The 25058-nt window shown below is 50.3% G+C and overlaps 1 protein-coding gene across 1 annotated transcript; it reads right to left on the reverse strand.

The window, feature by feature from the left end:
* Nucleotides 1-1210: 1210 nt before the first annotated feature.
* Nucleotides 1211-24073, reverse strand: LOC135233446 (zinc finger SWIM domain-containing protein 6-like). Its single transcript, XM_064297002.1, has 14 exons — nucleotides 23273-24073; nucleotides 13815-14171; nucleotides 13156-13304; nucleotides 11831-11981; nucleotides 11451-11630; nucleotides 10969-11148; nucleotides 10475-10621; nucleotides 10031-10177; nucleotides 9294-9554; nucleotides 8672-8807; nucleotides 5529-5686; nucleotides 4994-5157; nucleotides 4535-4616; nucleotides 1211-4218 (listed from the first exon to the last, which is right to left on the reverse strand). Exons 1-14 carry the CDS (start codon nucleotides 23691-23693, stop codon nucleotides 3311-3313), a joined length of 3441 nt encoding a protein of 1146 aa, XP_064153072.1. The 5' UTR covers nucleotides 23694-24073; the 3' UTR covers nucleotides 1211-3310.
* Between the last annotated feature and the right edge of the window lie 985 nt (nucleotides 24074-25058).

Consider the following 25058-nt stretch of genomic DNA (forward strand, 5'->3'; position numbering starts at 1 on the left):
TCACATCCTGAAAAGCCCGTTTTGGACGGGGCCTGCGCTCCACATGCTCAGCTGTGTGTGTCACAGATCCTGGCTGGATTCAAGACTGCGGAGTTTATACACACGCGTGAAAAACGACCGGAGGAGGAGGAAGAGGAGGGAGAACGGAGGAAGAACGCGAGCTTGCCGTGGGAACAGGGTACGACCTCTGACCTGGACGCATTTGTAACTCTTGCCGTGATTGGTTTCGGGCGGGGCAAAGGTCTTGTGTTGCTAACCTTTGCGTCTAGTCGAGTATGTGCCCTTGCATGTACGTTCGGGCTTTGAGATCTCTGGGGCACACCGAATTTGAAACAGTTGGTAATAACAAAAGAACATCTACATCAGACAACATAAATCACATCCAGATTCGATTAAAAAAAAAAAAATTGATTTAGTATCAATTTCATAACCTCACTACGCGTATAATAGAAATTTTCTCCAGAGTCTGACCACAGTGTCAAACAAGGACTCCATTATCTTGTATTATTCTGAAATGCTCCATTTCCTATTACACCGCTGTTGAGCGAAATGATAAAGAATGCCTAAAACCAAAAATGCACAGTGGTTTTTGCAGGCGTGTTTGTGATGTGTGCACAACATCTGATTAATGCTGCAGTTCTCATTCAGAAAGATACTGTGCTATCTTGAGAGGAAAGGAAGAGAAACAACACCTCAAATGACCCTCGTTACACTGCAGTGCCATGTTTAAGTTGCTCTGGCTGTCTACAGGGTGAAATACGCATTTGTTTTGGATTCAAATACTTTTCTGTGCTCTATTGATCTTGCCTGGTGTAACTGAGCCAGCCAATATGACCAGAAGGTGGGGTTTTGCACTTTTTGAGAGTATTTCATTGGTTCCAATATACCAGACAAGATCAGTAAAGCGTAGAAAAAATATTTGAATCCAAAACAAATTATGTATTTGACCGAGGTCTACTCAGCAAATAAGGAAACAAAATGTCACAGAATTTACTGCACAGTTCTGGCAACATCTCTCTCATGGAGTGCAAGGAAAGCAATTAGGAAACATCATTCACAGGCAAACCAAATGGCATTGTGGGACATTGTTATGAAAATGGAAGCATTCTGTATTAAACGTATCAAAGTCAGCATTGTCATCAATGTCATTGTGACATGTCAAAGAGAATGACACTTGTTACCTGCAGAAAAGTGATTCAGAGAAATAAACTCTGGAAACAAATGTTTTTTAATTAATACAAGAACAAAAAAAATGCAATCATTGGATCATTATCAAGTATATAAAAACAGTGATTTTTGTTACATAAATAAATTTGTGTATAAAATCTTAATTTCAGTTCCATGACCAAGTTTACACAGGTGGTGATGTACACAGTCTTACCAATAAAAATAATAAATAAAATGTTAAACATAACTTGTTCAAAATAAACAATGCAACAAAACCTAAAATAAACCTCTTGGAAATATTCAAATTGTGGGAACAAAAGGCAATCAACTTTTTTTCTTTTTTTTCTTTTTTTTAAACCAAAAGGATGACATTGCTTTTTTAAAAGCAAAAGTTTTTTTTTTTTTTGGAAACCGTTCAGATAAAAGTTAGCTTTCATCAAATGAAAGGGAGTTTGGTCTTCAGAAGTCCTGTTTAGCAATCTTGGAAGAGCTGTAAAAATTAAAGGAACAGGAAAAGGTATATTCACATAAAACAACTGACCATCCAGCTGAAATAAGACCAGCAAAAAAAAAAAAGAAGCAGACTTTTAAGACCTGGCAGAAGAGCAGAATTTTAGAACAGGTTCCCGACTCAACACTGAGCATTCCGAAGCGTCTCTGTGACATCACAATGGCACAGCAATTGCGTCATCGTAATCGCGAAGCGTTCCGTGACCTCACAATGGAGTCAATGTGACAAAGCAGCGAGTTCACCAGCATGCTGTGCATTCATATCTGCGCGGTAAGTTACACTGAGCTGTATTTTTAGAAGGACTCCTTAAGACGTGCCACCACTAACTGCAGTGCTGTCAGGCGACTGTGAACCCGCAGTCAGGCCGAACCTGTCCTTCTGTGGTTTCACATCGCTCGGATGATGTTGGCCTCGTAAACCTCTAATCCGCTCCCCGGGGGAGTCGGCAGACTTTCTGGAAGCCTGTTCCTGGCCTGGGAGAGATCAGCAGGACACAGTGTTCCGGCGATTTACAAATCGCAGTGCCAACACTCGCGTCCCACCTTCGGACAAATGGGGCCAATACTGCGGTTCTGTGTGTGTGTGTGTGTGTGTGTGTGCGTGCGTGTGTGTATTCTTTACTCGGCATGTGTGCGTGTGTATGTCACACATATGTGTGAGTGCATTAATGCTTTGTTTGTAATTAAATATGTTTTGCATACTGATTCTGAACATGACCACCACTATTATTTCCTATTCATTCACTGGCCTGCATAGACCCCCCCCCCCCCTAAAAAAAGTCCAGGTCTGTCCTTCTGATGTGTTTTGTGTAAAAAGCTACTGCAGCTTCAAGTATTGTTTTTGCATTACATAGAATATGCTTTATAAATTAGTTAAACATTATACTTTTTTTTCTTCTCCAGACATATCCTGTATTATATACACAATACAATAAAACACTCTCCTTTTTTTGTTTTCATTTTCGTTTTTTTTTTTCCTGCGAGAAATCCCTGAGAAATTATGTTGACACGGTTGCTGAAGTTTCCACGCTAGTGAGCTCCGCCCCCTCCAAGCCCCACCCCCTCCTTCTTCGCCCCGCCTCCGCACAGCCCAGGAGGACTGGGAACCTCTGGTGCAGTTCTGTCCCCATTAAACCCCTCTGCTCTTATCAGACATTAAAACGGGACTGTTTTTCTCTCACACTTTAAAGAGGTACGGGTCCAGCAGTGTTTTACGCCACGTTTTCGTCTTCTTAACGTAGCTGCACCACGCGCTTCAACTCCCGCGACCAGACAACATATTATACTCAGTATAAAATGACAATTAAGCAAAACCGTCCATTTTCTCCTTCTCCTTCTCTCAAAAACACACCTTTTCACGACGTGACAGTTTCCTCTATCATCGACAAGAACAGTTCTGTACAGGTAATAGCAGTAATAATAATAATAATAATAATAACAATAATATTAATAATACCGGCATGGCTCTCCTTTTTTCCTCCCCCCATCTGTTTTTTTTTTCCCCCCTTTTGTCCGTTTTTCAGAAGAAGAAAGGCTCAAGTAATCGCAGGGGGCGACGGAAGAAAGGAGAGGCGGCCTCCGAGGAAGAGGACGATGAAGACTAAGACGAGGAAGGAAGGAAGGAGGGCCTCGGTCATCCGAAGCGCTCCCTCACCAGCATCATCAGCTTCTTCTTGCCCTTGTAGATCTGCTTGAGGTTGTCGATGAACTGGGTGAACTGGGCGTGCCCGTCGTGCGCCATCAGGAAGGTCTCGCGCGCCTTGCCCAGGAACTCGATGAACTCGCCGTAGTGGCGCGGGCTGATGTGCGTCAGGCGCGAGTGCGTGGTGTTCACGTAGGCCCCCACCGTGGCGTCCAGCAGCTGCCTGAGCGGCGCCTTCTCCAGCGACATGGCCGCCTTCCCCGAGCTCCGCCGCCCCGGCAGGGCCACGCCCCCGCCGCCGGCCACGCCCCCGACCCCGACCACGCCCCCGACCCCGGCCACGCCCACCGTGCACCGCCGCAGGATGTCCGACAGCACGGTGGCGCACTTGACGCTCTTGACCACCAGGGGGACGACGGCGGCCAGCTCGCTCTTGCCCAGCGACAGGCTGAGGGTGCAGGCCCACAGCACGTCGTTGATGGCGGGGTGCGTGTCCTGGTTGTAGCTCAGGCTCAGGTGCGGCAGCGCCAGCGTGGCCAGCTTGTAGGCGCGGCCCGGGTAGCCGCGGTGCTCCATGTAGCGCGCCACGGTGAACAGCTGGGCGTGGCTCATGCCGGTGGCGGCGGCCTCCAGGACGATCTGGTAGGCCGTCTCGAAGGCCATGCGGTCCTTCTCGCACAGCGTGAGCGCCGACAGGGCGCAGTTCTGCGGGTCCTTCATGGCGCACTGCAACGCCAGCGTGCGGGCGCTGCCCGCCAGCCCGTCCTGCTGCCGCCCGTCCAGCCGCAGCCGCAGCGCCGTGGCGTTGGACATCACCGCCGACGCCACGATGCTGGTGGCCTCCGTGGGCGTGAAGAGGGTGAACCAGTTCTGCATGATGCTGTCCAACGCGTACACGCCTGGGGGAAAGGAGGGAGAGAGAGGGAGGGGGGGGGGAGAACGAGAGAGGGGAGACAGGGGGAGCGAGAGAGAAAATGGAGAGAGAAAGAGGAAAAGGGGGAAGAACAGCGTGATTTCAATAAAACCTCCCGAACACAAAACCTCTTTTTGTCTGTCTATAAATGCCTAGGTCCATATTAAAACACTGTATTGATATTTAAAGAATCTCCCCATGTTTGGATATACAGTAACCCCCCCCTTGTGAGAGAGAAAGAGCGAGTGAGAGAGAGAGAGAGGGAGAGAGAGAGAGAGAAAATAAGAAACATGGTCACTTACCAACTTCTGTGGCACACGTGACCAGCCATCGCACCATCTCCCGCCGGCGCCAGTTTAACGTGGACAGAGTCATCCTCATTACCTGCAGGGTGAGGAGAGGAGAGGGGAGAGGGGGATGAGGGTGAGGAGAGAGGGGAGGGGGAAGGGGGAGTGTGTGTGTGTGTGTGTGTGTGTGTGTGTGTGTGTAGGGTGGAAATTCAGGGGGCTGAATTGCCGGTAATTTCTCCCCACCTGTTTCTGTTTGTTCTGCTTTAGCAACATTCATTAATTATCTGAATAATCTGCACCCGTCAGCAACAAGCTTCCTCTCTTAATTACACAGGTTCAGCTTTAGTGTGTGTGTGTGTGTCTGTGTGTGTGTGTCTGTGCATGCGTGTGTGTGTGTGTGTGTGTGTGTGTGTGCGCATGTGTCTGCATGCTGCGTGCGTGTGTGTGTGTGTGCGTGCGTGCAGCAGTTACCTGTAGTCCCAGCTCCAGGGCGACCTTGAGGAGGGTGATGTCCGGCAGGCTGTCTATGAGCGTGGCGATCTTGAAGGCGTCCTGGGCCAGCTTAAAGATGTGGGAGGAGGAGTGGATGTTCTTCTGTATGGACTCCAGCACCGTTTCCAGCCTCCGGCTGTCACCTGGAGGGCAGGGAAATAAACACAGGGCTGCTCACTGCACTGAAGGTACAGCTGTGGGACAGCAGGCACAAAATGGCGGCTCTCCTCTCTGCAGAAGTTACAAATGCTATGAGACAGCCTGCACAAAATGGTAGCTGCGAAACTATAGAAAGAGAACACACAAAACGGTGGCTGCGAATCAAGGCACCAAATAGTAGGTGTGAAGCTGAATGCACGGAATGGTGGATATGAAACCACAGGCACGGAATGGTGGATGTGAAACCACAGGCACGGAATGGTGGATGTGAAACCACAGGCACGAAATGGTGGATGTGAAACCACAGGCACGGAATGGCGAGCGCGACACCGAAGGGCACGAAATGGCCGCTGACCTTTGGCAGCAGTGAGCATGGTGGAGGCCAGCTCGCACTGCTGGGACTCGATGTGGCTGAGGGTGAACCAGCGCGGGTAGCGGTTGTGGACGACGGAGACGATGTGGTGGGGCCGCGACAGGTCGCTGGCGGTCGCCCCGGTCTCCAGAACTGGTAACCTAGGAGACGGACAGAACAGACCATCAACCGAACACCCTTATCAGTCCCCATCCCTCAATCCGGCACTTTTTTTTCTCCAACCAGACGCTTTTCTGACACTCAATTTCCATTCACTCAATTAAAAGACCTGCTTGACTGGATTATAAATAAGTGCTAATGAAAGACTCTTGTGGGTTTGGTTTCCACACACAGGGAACCAGGCCAAAGCTGAAACGCAGCTGAACATACAGGGGTGTCCGTGAAGTGGAGCAGTTAGAGAGCTGCTTCTAAAGCAGGATTTCACGTGCGTCAGGTGGAAGGCGGCTTTTGCTCCCTCATGCAAAGCTAATTTACATGGACTGCTTCAGCCGAGTAGATGTGTAAATGTACAGCGTGTGTAAAAAAAAAAAAAAGTAATCTGTGTGAATTTCTCACGATAAGAGCTCTTGCCCAAATGTCAGAATGTAAATGCGTTCACACGCCTAGATAGCGAAATGAATATTCAAAAATCGGGTTGGCATAAACGGGAGGATTAAAACGGTGCCCTTGTTCTTAATATATCCAGCTCGCGGTGGCCAGGTAGGACAGGGCCCAGGTAGAGGGAGACTGAGGCACAGCAGTGGGCCTCCTGAGGGTCTAGCCGAAGCAAGAGGGACGAACCCGACGACCTTAAAAAACGCGGCTTCGCATCGGAGACCTCAAAGAGAAGATCTAAAGCGTCTCATAAGGGGGTGACTTTCATCATCGGCTGGCTTTCAGTCTCACTTAATCTGCTCATTGTAGCCTTGTTAGAAAGTGCTTTGAGGACGCTGCATGAATAGCGGCGAATGAATACACTTAATTAGTTATTATTATATCCATTACACGCGGTAATTACTGTACACATAATTAAATGCTTTCACGGTGCGGATAGTGACTATTGACTGTCAATCTCGCTTTCAGGCAATTTAGGAAATAACTGTTATTCGGCGAGTCTCAGAGTTGCGAAAGAATTTCAGAGATGAGAAACATGTCAACAAGCGGAATGTTGGCGAATCTGGTTAAAGGGGGGGGAGTGAGCCGGCTGGAGGTCAAAGGTCACCGCAACCCCTGAGCAGAAACAGTCAGTTCTGTTCGCAACTAATTCCACACGGACACAATTACAAAGAACAGACAGAGAGACAGCGACAAATGAAGAGAGGGAAGGAGTGAGAGGGAGGGTGAGAGTGAGATAGAGGATAATAGAGAGAGAGAGAGAGAGAGAGAGAGAGAGAGAGAGTCGGACTCCTGGACTCCTGGAACATGCAGAGTTCCCAGAACATTCTACAGCCTTCTCTCCCTGAGCTTCTGGTCAGCATCACACTGAGCACCCCACCTGCTTCCAAAACGGCTCAGAAATATTCCCCAAATATCCACCACCCCCCCCGCAAAAGGTAAACACATCCTTTCCCACGGCTGCCAGGCAAGTCCGCAGGGAAGTACTCGGATGATTTATGCGCGTTATTAATGTGGAGCTGCATGTCCTGGAGCCGCTCCACAGCCTGTGACACACTTACGGCAGGGGCCAGGGGCTTTCGAGGGAATGTGCGGGTCTGTGCCCCTGTTGTTTTGGGAAGGCACGGGGAGTCTCGGGGGGAGGGAGTTCGAACCCGAAAACCCAGGCTGATCGCCAGCTATTACGGAAGAGAGGGAGAGAGACAGACCACACTGCACGAAGCACACCGTCCAGCTCTCTCTGTGTGCGCATAAACCTCCTGATAATTCTATTCAAGTGAACACAGACACACAGATACAGACTCACAGACATACAAACACAGGCGCGCACACACACACACAGACAGACTGACACACACACATACAGATACAGACTCACAGACATACGCACAGGCGCACACACACACACAGATACAGACATACAGACACACAGATACAGACACACACACAGACACAGACACTGACACACGCATAGACACACACACACACACACACACACACACACAGCTCCTCCGCCGGTTCGGTGCAGATTTGTAACACACCATTGCTCATATCGGTGTTTATGAATCTAAATCAGGCCCCAGGCAGGCCCCATAAATAGCAGTCTTTCTGCAGTGCTGATGGCTTCTTAACGCCTCTTTACAAGCACACCCCATTTTTCACTCTAATTAGGGGAGGGACGCAGGTAACAGGTGAGACTGTCACACACACGTACGCACACACATACACACACACAGGCACACACTGCTACATCTTTCTTCACATACCCTGTTCAGCTTTGAAGGTTTTTATTTTTTAAGATTGTTTTTTTGTTGCATATGCCAGTTTGTTGGTTTGATGCAGGCAGGCTCTCTCTACTGCAGTGATTTAGGGGGTTTGAGGTGGTGGTGGGGGGGTGTGTAGAGCATTAAATCGTCACAATATGATTCTAAACTTAAACCTGCTGGAGGTCCAGCTGCTACTGCTGCTGATCTCCTCAGGTGACCAGAGAGGCATGGAACACTGTGTTCAAAGATTCAGAGAGGGAGAGGGAGGGAGGGAGTGAGGAAGAGAGCGAAAGAGGGAGGGAGAGAGAGAGAGATTCCTACAGTAGACACTGATTGCCACATCTCTCTATCAGCCCCCTGCTCACTATAGAAAGGCATTTTCACTTCCTGTCTGGGTGCTACTTCACCACTTGGGAAGTTCTAAATTTCAGTAAAGGTCTGAAACTTACTCAGTAAATCCTCATTTCACCCTAATACTCTGCATGTCCATCTCAGTGTCATTCAATTTGCATGTCAATTTTATTTTATCATAATTTTGCATTATATTTTTCACACAAATATTTACTTATCCAGGTCTATATACCATTAATACCCCATAACTGAACAAACCACCTGAAAAACACCAAATGTGACAATATAAAGTGTCTTTTCATTGTCCCTGAGAATGATATTTTTTGAAGAATTATGATGATTTTTTTTTTTGCAGATTCAACCTCTGCTCCACCTGCAGTACCCCTCCCCTCCTGGTGTGGCGCTACTACAAACCTCATGGCTCTCAGTGCAATCCTGTAGGCCAGGTCAGCGTCGTGAGGTAGCAGAGAGGAGAAGAGATACTTGGCGAAGGTGTGCATGGGGACGCTCTCCCTGTGAACGATCTCCCCCAGGCCGCTGTACGGACCGCCTGAGAAAGTGAGAGAAAGAAAGGAAAGAGAGGGGGAAGATGTAGAGATTACAGATGGAGAGGGAGCGGGGAGAGCGAGAGACAAGTGTAGAGAGGGAGAGAGTTATAATTCTGAAATTGAATGTTTTGACCATAAACAATTAATTAAGCAGGAATCTAGTATCCCTTAAGTGGGAGTGTCAGCATGTCAGTAACAGTGCTGGCTACACAGAGGAGGACATATCTTCTAACTGATTTTGCTGGAGAGAGGGTGTGTGGTAGGGTTTTAAGGGGGCAGACTCCAGTATTTGAGCTTTTGTAGCCAAAAAATTGGGGTACGCCAACTCATAAATGTAAAAAGGGATATACAAATCTATTGGGGACTACCCGGTTGTTTGATTCTCCTCAGGAAAATGTCCAGAGTGAGCCACAACCTCGTGTGAGAGCCTGTTTGCAAACATCGTTACAGAAAATAAGGGACGGTGGACTGAGGGACAGCCCCCTCACCTTCCAGGAGGAAAAGGGCCTGCTTGCGGAAGATCTTGAGGAGGGCGTGGTCGAGCTCCACCTCCTGCAGCCGAGCGATGAGCTGCTCCTCGCTGCGGCCCACCTTCTCCTGGGCGTACAGGCCCTCCGGCATGTTCCGCTGCTGCCCCAGGCCCAGCAGCGCCATCTCCACCGCCAGCGGCAGCCAGGGATCGCCCGCCTGCAGGGGGCGCCGCGAGGGCGGGGACTGCGACTCCGCCCGCTTCGCCTGGGCACTGCCCTCTGGGGGAAACACAAGGGGCGGAGCATGTGAGCTGTGGCTCCTCCCACTGAGACACAGGGGCGGAGCATGTGAGCTGTGGCTCCTCCCACTGAGACACAGGGGTGGGGAATGTGAGCTGTGGCTCCTCCCACTGAGACACAGGAGCGGTGTGTGTGAGCTGTGACTCCTCCCACTGAGACACAGGGGCGGAGCATGTGAGCTGTGGCTCCTCCCACTGAGACACAGGGGCGGAGCATGTGAGCTGTGGCTCCTCCCACTGAGACACAGGAGCGGTGTGTGTGAGCAGTGACTCCTCCCACTGAGATACAGGAGTGGGGGAATGTAGATTTTTGGGTCATTCTGGGTCATATCTTCTGTTTGGTGGGTTACTCTGGTACTTGTAATCTGTATTAGAAACTACACACATTCCTGCTCTCTGTATTAAAAGGGACAAAATAAGATTTAAACCCTAATGAGGCATAGAGTATTATGGTACCTGGGGGGTCCAGGAAAGAGGCTGAGCCATCGTCTCCCCCCTTCCCTGTCTCTGTCAGCGTGCTGAACAGGGTCCCGATGGGGTCCAGGGGGTGCCCCACCCACCCCTCTGAGTTTGAGATGGAGGTCACGCCTTTATGGAGCAACTCTGGAGAGAGGGAGAGTGAGAATGATCATCTTCATCATCAGGAGGATAATGACTTACTTTCACCATCACCAGCATTGTCATCTTCATCATTACTGAACCAAGGCAGAGAGAAAAAACGTTACATTTCACACAAAAAAGTAAATGTTTAAATGTGTATTAAAATGATAACATAACAATAAATTATCATAAAGATAATTATATAGAGGCCGAATGTTGAGCGTAAACAAACAAAAAAAACTTGATAAAACTTTAGGGCCACCCTGGACCCCCTTATGCCCAGTCACCCCCCCCCCCCACCTTTCTTGTGTCGGCGGAAGAGCTCCAGCTGCCTCTGCTGTTGGCGGCGAAGGGTGGTCACCACGGCGATGGCCAACCGCAGCGCCTCCCGGGGGTAACCATGTGACCTCAGCGCGTCCACCCTGGCGCATGCCGTCGGGACGTGTTCTAGAGAGAGAGAGATAGAGCAAAGAGAGACAGACAGAGAGAGAATGAGAAAGAGGGGAGAGAGACAGAAACAGACAGAGAGTGGAAAAGGAGGAGACAGGAGAACAGGAGAAAGAGGAAGAATAAGAAGTCAGGCGACACATTGAGAAATTCTCACTTCTGTAAGGGTTGGCGCAAAAAAAATTAACAGACTGTCACAATAGAACAGGGGTGGGGGGCAGGACTGGTGATGACAGGGAACCCCCCCCCCCACCCCACCCCCAACCGCCCTCTCCAGAGAAAAAGGAACGGAATCTTCTGTCCTCAGCGTTCCGATTTTAAACAGAAACAGGAAGTGCGGCTCTCACCCTGCCACATGGGCCAGCTGTGGGCGTCCAGGGGCGAGCCGTCCGCCACGTTGTCACGGTAACAGCAGCCAGGGTCCGGGTCGCTGTTGATGATGCGCTGCAGGTGGGGGTCACGCCAGTGCAAGTCGCACGCTTCGATGGCCCTCGTGAACACCGTCCTGTGGGGCCTGCTGGCCGAGTCTGGAGGGGGCAGGGGGGCAGGGGTGGAGAACTCGGGGGTCAGATGTGTCTAAATAAAAGCCAATCAGGCGTGCTACACAAAACTGCATCAGTTGGGGTACCACACAAATACTGCTGTTTGTCAAAATAATGATCTGTTTTGTCAGTCAGGAGGGCAGAAGCTACAGCAAACATCCTTGGACCTAAGAGGGGTCACGGGTTCAAATCCCGGCTGGGAACATGTGCCAAAGCAGCCCTGAGGAAGGCGATTCACCTCAGAGGTACCAACAGGAAGTGCTTTCTCACACCAGACTGGTTCTCACCTTGGTGGCCATGAGCACCCTGAGGGAGGGAGTGGCTGAGGTTGGGCAGCTCGCTGCCATGGTTACCATCCTCCAAGGGGCAGACGTCCACAGAGTTCCACTTCCTGAGCTGCCGGAGCCAGGCCCACCTGTGCTCTGCCCGACAGTGTGGGTTCAGCACCACACACATCCACAGAGCGCCTGCAGACACACACACACACACACACAGGTGAGATACAGGAGTAACTGCAGTGTGATGCAGGTGGTGCAGGTGTAATGGTGCCGTAACGCAGGTGTAATGGCGATGTAAAGCAGGTGTATTGCAGGTGTAATGACGGCATTAACACAGGTGTAACGCAGGTGTAACGCAGGTTTAACGCAGGCGTAACGCAGGCGCTCACCCAGCTCGTCCCATAGCTGCCTGTACTTGTCAGTCATGGCTGTGCCCTGCTGCCTCCAGAGCGCCAGGCGGGGGTCGGCCATGAACTGCTCCGTGATGAGAGTGAGCATGCGCGCCCCGTTCGAGTCCCGCATCTTCAGCATCTCCCGCACCTGCGGGGGGGGGAGAGAGAGAGAGAGAGAGAGAGAGCTGTAATACACACGCATTTACACACGCACACACACACACGCACCCGCATCTGCAGCGAGAGAGAGAGGTAATACACACACAAACATACACACATGTGCACACACACACAAATGCACGCACGCACATACAAACATACATGCGCACACACACACATTCACACCAGCACAATGTTTCCTGCTGACAACTGAATGACAGCACACATTCAGTCAGACACAGATCCATGAGGCGCTGCCCCACATCGCAGAAAAGGCAAATAAATCCTGAAATGTGAGAGAACGGAGTCTCTCTCTGCCAGCCTGTGATCTCCGCTACAAACGTCAGAAATATAAAAATGGCCCGCACATTTAAGGCCAGGCCAGAAAAATCCATAAACACTCAGCGAAGCACAGAGAGAAACACTCTCGCTGTCGTTAAACGGGAAAAGACATTACCAGCAAAGCACTTTAATGTGTGAACACAAATGGGAGGGCAGCCTTCGTACAAAAACAGTGCCCCACTTTGAATCTGCGCAGCGGAACTCAGCAGCGCTAGACTAACAAAGAGTTTGCACTGAGAAACGCACGGCGGTGTTAGACTAACAAAGAAACTACACCGAGAAAAATCACTGGTGATTAATCTACACTGAGACAGTCGCTCTGGCTCCCTGATCGCTCACACTGAATCCCTCACTCCGATGACAAACTGGCACTTTGCATTAACACACGACACCAGGCCGGTCCTCAGCGTGACTCGGGGAGGGGATTTTTAATTAAGCAGCGCGCACAGGATAAATTAAGGATCGGAGACACGCGTTCAGCGAGACGCTACACAATTAAAACACCTCTCACAGCCAACCCTCCGTCTCTGTGCCATAAATAAACATCAATGATTCATCTTTTTTAATTAGAATTTACTTTATTTTATTATTTTTTTTTTAAAGAGAATGAGGAAAAACAGAATCAGAATTCATGCAAGAAAAGAACTGATTTAATGACAGTAACTCATGAGTAAGTGACAGAATGAGACACCGTGAGAATTTAAATTGGGGGGTGAACAATTTGTTAAGATTCAATTGAAAAAACGGAAGAATAGGTACAGTGGGTGTGGCCTTCCAGGGGGTGAAGCCAAGTGTACGAGGGTGGGGGGGGGGGGTCATACCTTGGCGAAGAGGAGGTTGAGCTGCTTGCCGTTGCCATGGTAGCCGCCCTGCGAGAGGAAGAGCTTCACCTGCTCCTGGACCTGCTCCTCGTCCAGGTGCCAGCAGTTCTCATCCTCCACACTGGCCCCTGCCGTGGGGTCTGGGGCCCCTGGGGAGACAGCATCAGCACGGCCTTATTCACTGCCTACTTACACCCTACTTACAGCCTACTCACATACTGTACTGCAAGGTGCCTGCTCACATACTACACGGTGCCTACTCACATACTACACACTCCTCTCACACACCATCCCCCCCCCCCCCGCTCACCGTGCACCTGGTTGATCTGCGAGTTCTGGGACAGGATGTCATCCTTACTCACACACTGCTCACACCCTACTCACACCCTACTCACACCCTGCTCACACCCTGCTCACACCCTGCTCACACCCTGCTCACACACTGCTCACACACTGCTCACACACTGCTCACACACACTGCTCACCGTGCACCTGGTTGATCTGCGAGTTCTGGGACAGGATGTCATCCTTACTCACACACTGCTCACACACTGCTCACACACTGCTCACACACTGCTCACACACACTGCTCACACACACTGCTCACACACACTGCTCACACACACTGCTCACACACACTGCTCACACACACTGCTCACCGTGCACCTGGTTGATCTGCGAGTTCTGGGACAGGATGTCGTCGGCCAGGCGCTGGGCGGTGGGCAGCACCTCGGTGTGGTGCACGGTGATCAGGTACTGCACCAGCTTCTGCAGCTGGTCGCGGCTCATCTGCAGCAGCGTCTCGGAGATGGGCAGGTGCAGCCGGGCCTGCTGCGGCCGGCGGATGCGGTGCAGCGACAGCGCCACCACGTGCGCGCAGTAGAAGATGTCGCGGTCGCCGCAGCTGCAGGTCACCGCCGTGATCTTGCAGCGGTCGAAGCTGATGGACACGCTGTAGGAGGCCTCCGGGTCCGACGCGGTGGCGGGCTCCCGCACCGTCCCGCTCAGGTGGAACCCTGGGGGGGGGGGGGGGGGGGGGAGGGGCAGGGAGGGAGGGAGGAGAGAGAGGGGAGGGGAGGGAGGGAGGGAGGGAGGGAGGAGAGGGGTTAGGGAACATCTGGGCAGCAGTGTAGTATAACGGGTAAGGAACTGGTCTTGTAACCTAAAGGTCGCACTTTCAATTCCCTGGTTGTTGTACCTCGAGCTAGGTACTAAACCTGCATTGCTTCAGTATACATCCAGCTGTATAAATGGACGCAAATGCGATGTAAAAAGTTGTCTGCTAAATGCCTGTAATGTAATGTAATGTAATATAAGATGCCCTTTGATCCACAGAGCTGCAGGTTCCAATCCCATAATTAGCGAATCGCCTTTACCATCACCCAGCTGTATGAACGGATAATGCTTATACAGAACACTCAGCTGGACGCCACAATCCGCAGTCGTCATAGCAACCCCAAAATATTATAATTTCTTCCTCTTTCCCCCCACCATTTCAGTTTCGTGCAGATCTGCTGACAGCTGATATCCACCCTGTTCATACAGACGGACTGGTGGTCACATGACTTTACTTCCATTAAAACTACCAGAAGAGGGTAAATATAAAACATCATATGTAAGCAACCATGGATATTTGCTTATGAAAAGCAAACAATCCTAAAATAATCCAGTTAAACGGAAAATGCACTTCACATACATTCTCGTTTCTAGGATTGAGTACTGGTAAATCTCATGTAAAGCACAGCTCATGTATGTGTCGATTAAACATCTTCGAAAACATGTTTTTTTTTTTGTTGTTGACCAGAATGGAGGGATGAAGAACAGCAAAACAGAGGGAAGGGGAAAAAGGAAGGGAAGAGGAGGAGGGGTTATGGTGAACTCCGGGGGTAATCTGAAGGGTGTTCCACAGAGCCGCTAATTTAAATAGCGTTTCATCTCCTACTTCAGCAGGTCTCCGGGAGACTCCGGGTAATTATATGCGCATAACTTATGCATATATTACGCAGAGGGGGGAGGGAGGGAGGGGCCAGAGCGAATGTGAAATATGAGCTCATATCCATATGAAAGGGCAGTAGCTCGGCCGCCATCATGCATTTATTCATCTGCGTATCAAAGAGGAGCTACAGCGGCGATGTCATGCACAGAGGAGACGGCTGAATACGGACATCAGAGCCTCCTTTCTCCCCAATTAGCAAGCGCTTGTAGCTTTTCCCCTTTCCTTCTGAAAATTTGGAAAGGCGTGCCTCGCCCACATAATCCTGAGAGGAGGCTCTCGTGCGCGTGGGTGCTCCCCTGACTAGCGAGCGGGCCCCTGAAAGGCTTCCCCCCCCCCCCCCCCCGCCCCCCACACGCTGCAGTCCACCTGCTGAGCAGCTGATTCAGGGCCTGAAAGGACAGCAGGTCTCTGCTCTGGTTCCGTCTCTTCTGTCAGATCCAAGCCCTGGAATCTCCCGCACATTCCAAGAGAGAGGAAGAGAGAGGATATCCGTCTCCCCCGCCCCCCCAAACGACCCCAGCTCAGGGTGAGCGCTCTACACACACACACACACACACACACTAACATACACACGCATGTGTGTGCACTCACACACACACACGCACACACACAGCTGCTGAAACAGTGCTAAGCATGAACACACTCCTCTGTAAAAGCAGTTGGCTGCTTCAGAGCCGATCTTCAGTGCGGCTCTGTAAACCTGCAGACTATTTAACGGGCCCCTTTGAGTTTTAGATCAACGCCTCAAAGCCATGCCAGAGACCTCTCTTCTAACACAGGCAGGGGGAAAGCACAGTCCCACATCCAGGGTACCGTGGCACAGGCCAGGAGTGCCCCGACACAGTCGGGGTGCACCTCTGGGTTAAAGGGAGGACGTGCACAGAGATTTAGCACAGCCCCCAACACTGCGCCACAGCAGAATCGAAACTTTCGGGCAGTATCCTTTGGTGGGGGGGTGGGAGGAAACATGACTACTTCCGCCACCCCCTCTTCCTGTCGACACACGAGTAAACATCACACCTGGCAGTCGTACCTGAATGTGGTCTTCATGGGGACACACGGTTACGGTCAGCACAACTGCGCAGACAGACGGGTGAACACCGCAGTGAAAAAGCTGCACGGTAGCTCCACGGTTTACACACACGCGACTGCTGGAGAAATGTCTGGAGAAATGAGCATAGCAAGGTGTGCACACACCATCTTGAAGTAATATAGGTCACGCCTCTCACTGTTTGCCTTACACTTATTTGACATGTATTCAGTTAGCAGATGTGGGAAGTGACAGGAGTGAAACAGAGCATTGCAGACCACACACACACGCATGCACACACAGCATGCACACACACACACACACGCACGCACACACACACGCACGCACGCACACACACACGCACGCATGCACGCACGCACACACACAAACACACACGCACACACATGCACAAACACACACACACACACATGCACATGCACAAACACACACACACGCACAAAAGCACACACACATGTACACACGCACGCACACACAGCATGCACACACGCACGCATACACACACACACACGCACGCACGCACACACACAAACACACACGCACACACATGCACAAACACACACACACGCACAAAAGCACACACACATGTACACACGCACACACGTGCACTCACAGGTACACACGCACGCACACAGGCACACACACACACACACACACACACACAGTGGCAGCTGAATGAGACATCACAGCTGCACACTCAGACAATTTCCTCCAGATCACCTTCCCTCTGCGCGGTCTCTACACTGGCCCCCCCCACCCACACATCAGAGCAGCTCTGACCTCCCACTGCACCTGCCACAAGCATCCAAATTTCACTCAACCGCCTTTGGGTCACAACAGGAAGGGGTTCCCCTCTACACACAGCTGGAGCGAAGTGGGGGAGGGGGGTATCCCAAATCCCAGGGCCCCAATCCGAGACACAGCGCTGGAGGAACATCCGAGCAGGAAATCCCCCCCTCCCATCCAAAAATTCCCTCCATGACCACACACCCCACTAGTGCCCTGGGCGCATACACAACCCCCCTCCCCCTCCCCCCCTGGAACAGGCAGGACAGCAGGTGCAGAACATTCCCACGTGTAATAACATTACGGGAACCAAAGAGCTGTAACTCTATCCGGGGGGACAAATAATAACGTAACACTGCAATAAGAGACTTGGTGTGGGGGAGGAAAAATAGGAAAGCAGGGTATGTTCAAGGGGGAGGAGGGAAGACCGAGAGAGAGAGAGAGCAGGGAGACAGGAGGAAAGAGTATGAGCTACAGTGAGATTTTTTTTTAAATTAGCCAGATCTGTGAGCTCTGTGTTTATTAAAGCACTTCCTCTTCACCTACAGCCACCTTTGACCCTTAACCTTTCACTTCCTGATGCAGGGGGAAAGGCCATTTGTCAGAGTGGTGCAGGGTTAGGGAATGCAGGGGGTAATAAACCCCCCCAAAAAACCTTCCATTGTGTAAACCACCCCCCCCCCACCCCACCCCCCCTGAAAAAGAATGTTTTAACACCGGACCACAACAAAGCCACGACCTCACTCCCACTGAACAGCTAACGCGTTTTAATGTCTCACTATCAGGTAACCTAGACTGAGGTAACTCTCTCGGTAACTCCTGGAATGTCTGTTTGAGATTAAGAAGCGTCCGTTTGCCACACACCCCCCCCCACCCCCCGGTTCCAGCGGAACACCAGCAGCAGAAGCACTTCCAGCACAGGGGGCCCCACCTGTTTCTCCCCCCCAGAGAGACGCTCACGCCAGGGGGAAAAAAAGGGAAACCCAGGCAGCCTTCTGTGTGTGAGTAAAGACTACACACACAGGGAATTTCCCACACTGGAGTACGTCCTTCCTTATGGTTGCCACACACACACACACATTTGCATGCACAAACACAAATAGAGTTACACATACAATCATAATCAGACTCGCATGCACGCACACAAACATACACAGACACACACACACACACATGCATCAATGCACAAGCACAAACAGAGCTATACACACATAATCAAACTCACATGCATGCACACACATGCATACACACAGACACACACGCACCAATGCACAAACACAAGAGCTACACACACAGAGTCATAATCAAACCAACAAACACACGCACACACACTAAAACAAACACAAGCACAATATATACAAACACATACACAGAATTACACACACACACACACACGTGCACACATACACGCATGCACGCACGCACACACACACACAACCTCTCATGTAACCCGGCTCCCTCCTGTATGCAGAACTAGTCACACTGAGGGCCTGTTCTCTGAGTGTTAAATATGGCATCCATACAGCCCACTTCCTCTGGGTTAGCTCAGCACAGTGCAGGACCAGCCTATGAGTCTGCCTTACACCTCCACAAACACCCTATTCTCAGCTCTACGCTCTCTCTCTCCCCCTCTTTTTCATTCTCTCTCTCCCTCTCTCTCTCTCCCCCCTTCTCACTCTCCCTCTCTATCCTTTCCCAACTGCTGCAAATGAACTGGGAGTTCCAACAACAATGATGGAATCCTTGGCAGTAAACTGGCCTAGGATCGGTCAAATGGGGCACATAAAATTCATGGAGCTCTGTAGTAATGTCGGGAAAACTGGTCTAGGATCAGTTGAATGGGGCAGATACAGTTCCAGGAGCTCTGCAGTAGTGTTGAGTCAACTGATCTGGGAGAACCTAATGCTGTGGATTCCTTCCCACCTCTGACAGTGGGAGAGATTTTCCACACTCAAGCTGTCCTGATTTATGGGAATTCTAACATCCTCAAAGTGAACAGAAACATCCGTCCGGTCCAATGGAGGGATCAGCCATTTTACCTCCTCTCTCCTCCATCTCTCCTTCGCTCCATTCATCTTCCCTCAATCTGGCCCCTCTCTCCTCTCCACCCCTCCACTCTCTCCATCCGTCTCTCCACATCTCGCCCATCCCTCTCTCCCTCCCTCCCTCCCTCCTGAACGTGAGAAGCAGTGTGTGACTGTGACTGTAGGACATTGCAGCAGTTTGGTTCAGTATCTCTGCACAGCAGTGAGGGGGGTGTGGTGACGGGGGTGGGGTGGGGGGGTGGGGGGGTACTCCAGGCGGCTGCGGTGAGTGATGGGCGATGCACTAATCACATTACCCCCCCCCCCTCACCCCCCCCAGCTGGAGAGTGCAGAACTGAGAGCAGAGGAGAATAAATCTTTATTAGCAGAGTCTTGTGGGCCTTAGCAATCGATACAGAGCAGCGGCCTGTCAGAGGCCAGCTCTATCTCTCTCACACACACGCGCGCGCACAAGCACACACAAGCACATACACAACAAGCGCACACACAAGCATGCACAAACATACACACACACGCACAAGCACACACACATGCGCAGGTGTGCGATGTGGGATCTCCTTGCAGTCCGTAGGATATCCTCTCAGACGTGAAAAGCGTCAAGGTGTGAAATGGCAGTGCCTGGAGAAGAGGGGGCGGGGGCATGTGTGCGGGGGGGTTTCAACAAGGTAGGCATACTCGAGATCACCAGACAGAAATACTTACACTCAGCCAACAGCAGACGTTTCTCATTACAGAATTTATACAACGACCATTTATCAATTGGGGGGGGGGGGGGGTTAACCCCAAGCCAGATGTACGAATGGGAACCGGGCCACTGTACCGAGAGATCATTTATCAGGTCCTGCAACGCAGACATCGGCTCCTTCCAAACACGTCCTATAGCGTCGCGTTTTCCATCGACAGACGCGTCTCTGGTCCAATGAGACGCTTAGGAGCGGTTCTGCAGCGAGACAGCTGTCTGTCGTTCCCTGTCTCACTCACTCACGTGCGTACGTACACACACAGCGCATGCACGCACCGCATGCACAAACACACCACGTACACACACACACACACACCATGTACACACGCTAAAAAAGCAGTCTAATAGGGTCAGAGTAATCTCTAGTGTCTATGCAGCTTCTGTGTTCACTGCAAACATGTGCCCTCTCCCCCCCCCCTCCTCCCCATTTAACCCGCCTCTATAATAAGAGGAACATATGCCTGCCATAGACTTCACATTAATAACACAAAGGGCCCGCAATCACAGGATCAGCAGGGCGTCAGGCTCCGCCTCCATCATCCACTGACAGGCGGAGTACAGGCCAGGACGCTGGGTGAGCCGAACTTTCACCCCCTCCCCCCTCCACCCCACACCCCCACCCCTGGGGGGTTGGGGATTTGCCAGTGACTGACTGCCGTGCGGGGCTCCAGCACCCTTGATTCCCGGCCCTAATTCTGAAATGCATTGTGGGATAGAACACAAAAAGCAAAACCTTTGTGAGCCATCCTAGACGACGCCGAGCCGAACAGAACAGGAACGTATGCATCATGTGTGAAAAAGAATAATGATTGTCGTAGTAATAATAATAATAATAATAATAGAATAATAGTAATAATCAGAAGGGGAGGAAGCCACTGCCCTGTCTGTATTAAATATCCACCATTTCTGAGGAAGGGGGATTGGGGGCTGTCAGTGTCCTGTAGGGACAAAGATCCCCCCCCCCCCCAGACACACACACACAGGGGGGGAGTCACTTCCCCCTGTACCCCACAGTAAGGTGAGAACCCCCTTATCTCCCTCACACAACTCCCTAAGCTCCGTAAATCCACCGAACAAACATCAAAAGACGGCCACTGGTGTCTTCTCAATAACACAAAAGAACATGAATAACTTACTACAGCTACAAACTATTACTATTTTACTATACCACCATTACTGATAATGAAGACATCAAAAGCACCGATTTGTGGCACGGAGCGAGCAGCCCAAACACACGCAGTTATTTTCTTTATGATCTCCCTGTTGTTGCTGAGAGAGGGGAAACGTGATCCCGCAGCCTAAATCTTAATACTCTTTGAAATCAAGCCTCCCTCGGACCCCGCTCCCCCCTAAAGAAAGGCAGAAGTGGCTCTTCCGGTGGCGCAGAGTAGGAAGTTGGGAGCGCGTGCCTCGTGCCTCTTGGCCTAACGAGAAGCCCCCGTCACCCCCGCCGCTTCCACTCCACACGCCGTTCTCTGAAAATAAGAAGCCTGCATCTTTTATTTATCGCTTTTTGGCTGGCCTTTTCTCTCTTTTCTCCCCCCCCCCTCAGAGAATTCCATGAGATTCCGAGATGTGATCGGCCAAGAAACATTCCCAGAGTGATACGCTGATGTTCCTTATTGTGAGTCCACATAACCACACACACACACACACCGCATCCCCTGCCAGCAAAACCGAAGCTAACTCTAGTCTGCAACCTTTGGAAAACAGAGAACAGTTCCTATTCATCTTTTTTTTTTTTTAAACAGCGCCCGAAAAAAAAATTGCCCGGATGCACAGGGCTTTAATCAGATCCAATAAGAGCAAACAGAGGCACGCTGGCTACGAACTGCGAGTTGGCCGGACTACAGATGAGGAACCGCTCGAGCCTCGCTTCTGAGGAAGGTTGGGGGGGGGGGGGCTGGCAGAGAATAAGGTTTGGAGATCGGAATTAGAAATCAAATTAAAGGGCTGCGACGCGATTCGAATCCTGAACCGTTCCAAGTGTGAAGAGACCACAAGAACGCCCCGCAGACCGGAGGAGTCCTTTAGCGCGAGATAAGCCAAGCGGTAAACAAAGGTGCTGGAGCACAGCGCGTGCAGCCGCAGCGAGTGGCGCACACTCGGATTCCGCAGATTATTTCGACAATGGAAAAGAGGAATGCGCCCTGACATTTTCACTGCTCTTGGATATTTATTGCATTGTTTTTTCCTCCGTTCCACTCATTTTATCTGGCTTGGCAGTGCCGTCCAGTTTCTGAATCGGCCAAGTCCTGACAGGACAAATGCGAACCGGTTAGTTGTGAATTGCCAATTTCCGGTACAGAATATTTAAGCAGTACATCTTTAAATCGCCCGCACGGCCCTCTTTCCAAATATTTTCCATTCCCAAACAGTGAAAATAAATTTAAAGGGGCTTTGCTCGCTTTCATTTCAGAAAGCTGAAAAGCAGCAAATTGCACACGGAATTGAGAACGAGCTCAGCTTTCAGTGGGAATGCCTGACGGCTATTTGATATGCGCACTCCGCATGTGAGAGAAAAAAAACTAGGGAGGTTGGCTGCTTCCAGGAAAATTCATAACCACCGTGGTCTTTTACAATAACAAACGTGTTGGCTATAGCTGGTATCCAAAGAGTCGTGTACAATTACGCTCCACCAGCTAGCGACTGAAAGGAGTGCATACCGGAATGCCTGGAAAAAGATAAACCGTTGCTAGCAGGTTACGGCAAATAACCTCCCCCACCGCCTCCCCTTTCATTTCCCCTCAAAAAAAGAAAAAAAAGAAGAAAAAAACCGACAGTCAAGAAGGGTAAACTAGCTATCCATCTAGCTACGCCCAAACATGTACGCTTGAAATTTCTGTTTACATTTCTAAATACGAATCTCGTGAGCTATCGATAGGAGAATATGAGCAAATATGACGCACGTCGAACAAAAGTCATTGTCTGAAGAGGAATGATCGCTTAGCTAGCTATGCAACCTTGTTGTCTGTCCGTTTACATTTAGCAAAGCAGTGATCACTTCCGTAATTATTTTCCACTCCACTTCGATTGGGTATCTAATACAAAAAAATACATTGGCTATATATCGCATTGACTAAAATAGCTTACCAGCTACCACACAAGCCTACTAGCGACCACATATATTTACATAATTAGCGAGGTCGCGCTAGCAAGCTAATTATCTGCCTTCTCCAGTTCTGAGCTGGAACACAGAAGTAAAAAATGTTAAAGGAAGTGCATTGTGTTTATGCAGATAGCACATGTAACGCCTGCTGCGCGTTACGGACACATTCCGTCCTTTGTTCAAAGCAAATTAGCCCATTTTCGCTTTCCACCGTGATTTTCACACCGTTCTTCGCGTTTATTCGACAGATATTTACCCCTAGTCGATGGCAATGTTTGACTTTTTCCTCTCACCAAGGAGCCTCCACAGAGTTTTGAAATAAATGCGAATAAACAAAAAAACAACCCCCCTCCTCCGCTGCCCTCCCCTCCAACACTCCTAGATCACTCACCGACTTGCAGTACGTTGTCAACGCACCCACTCTCGACCAAAGCGACACCCCGTCTGAAAGGCAGCCGACTCTCGTCGCCGTTCTCACCGGCAGCCCCACTCTCATCTCCGCCGGTATTGAAAGAGGAATACATGCATATCTCCCGTTCGCTCCGAGGGAAAGACCAGTACACAATCCTTCTCTGGACGGGCTCCGGAATCCTTTCAAAGCGCTCCTCCACCCTCTGGAACGGCCACTTCTCCGCCACCTTCCTCGCCGCGATGTCCAGGAGCGACTCCGGGCTCTGGGTCTTGCACGAACCAGTCTGACCGGAACCAGAACAGGCAGATCCTCCAGCCCGCTGGCCCTGTCGGCACGCAGCATTGTAACCGGGTCGGCAGCACAGCCGTTTGGCCGGTGGCTGCTGAACGCGCTCCGCCATGATCGCACTGCTTTCGCCCCAGTGCGAGTCACCGTACCCTATTAATGGGACAAGGAAGAGAGAAATATACAATTTAGTCGATTGTTTGCCGTATATGGGCAGGCCGGCCTTGTGTGGCAAAGTGGGCGGCCACTGTGGGGGCTGTCAGATCCTTTGTGCGACCAAATTAAGCAAGAGTGGGTGGAGCGGTGACCAGCTGCCAATCCATGTGTGACGCCATATAAGGAATGGAAGGCGGAATTCCCAACTGTCGGCAAATCCTCTCTGAAGTCCTAAAACAACCGAAAAGGAGGAGTTCGGTGATTTGGAAAACTTTTAAGTTCTTCTCGCTTGAGTGTATGGGCGGAGCCGTGACCCGTGGGCGGTCCTTTTTTTCCCCACAGGGTGGGAAGGGGCGGCTTTGGCCGTCCCAAGCGGCAACCGCGAGCTTTTTACAAAACATCACGAGCCTGGCAGTGAAGGACGGAGGGGGCAGGGTCCGTAGGGTTTTCCGTGTCCCTGACAAATGAATTATTGCTGTCATCGTCAGCTGGCCCGTCTGTAGCTGGGGGAGGGTTAGGGCGTGGAGGGCGGACGTGACGCTCTCGTGCATCACGATATTTTATTCGGAATGGAATGCGGGGCTGGTCTGGCTCGTGCTCGGGCATTATACTGTAGTGCACTGTAAGATGACGTCAGGATTGTTTCAAAACAAAGAACGAGCGGCTCAGGGAAACGAAACTTCCCGGAATCACATAGCGGAAAGAGGCTTTTCCGGTTCAGTAGTATCTTTTGACGTTAAATAATTTTCTGCAGGGGCAAGGACTAGCTCTTAAAGATTTTGCTACAAATAAATGCAATAATTTATTCTATCCTATAGTCTCTCTCTAAAATATCTTAAAATATTTATTTGGTTTACCGAGATGAAACCTGCCAACAACTGAGTCAAAATACCAAGAAAAAATTTAGAGAAATTGCTGAAGCTCTCTTGATCATTTAAATACTTTATAATTCAGTTTTTCTTGAAAGTATTGTCCATTGTTTTATTGTTCAAAACTTTAGTCAAATATCTCAAATATTGCATAATAGGCGAATATGCAGGTGGTTTTATTTACAGCCTTGCAGAAGTTGGTGAAAAGAAGGACTATACAGTGAAAATGAAGAAAAAAAACAAAGATCAAAAAATGAAAAAAAAAATCTGTAATTTGAAGATGAATGTGAAAAAACTGTCACAATAACCGGGGCTTCTAAAGGACAGTTTACAAAACACCGTTAGATTTAAATCAACTCACGCCAACTGAGCCACACAGCCCTCTCCCTCGGCTGCTTTTACCTGCTTTCCCCCTGGAACATCCACCTGGCTTATAAAGGCCATGTTCCACTCCG

The sequence above is a fragment of the Anguilla rostrata genome, chromosome 10 (genome assembly GCF_018555375.3).
Source record: "Anguilla rostrata isolate EN2019 chromosome 10, ASM1855537v3, whole genome shotgun sequence".
NCBI lineage: Eukaryota > Metazoa > Chordata > Actinopteri > Anguilliformes > Anguillidae > Anguilla > Anguilla rostrata.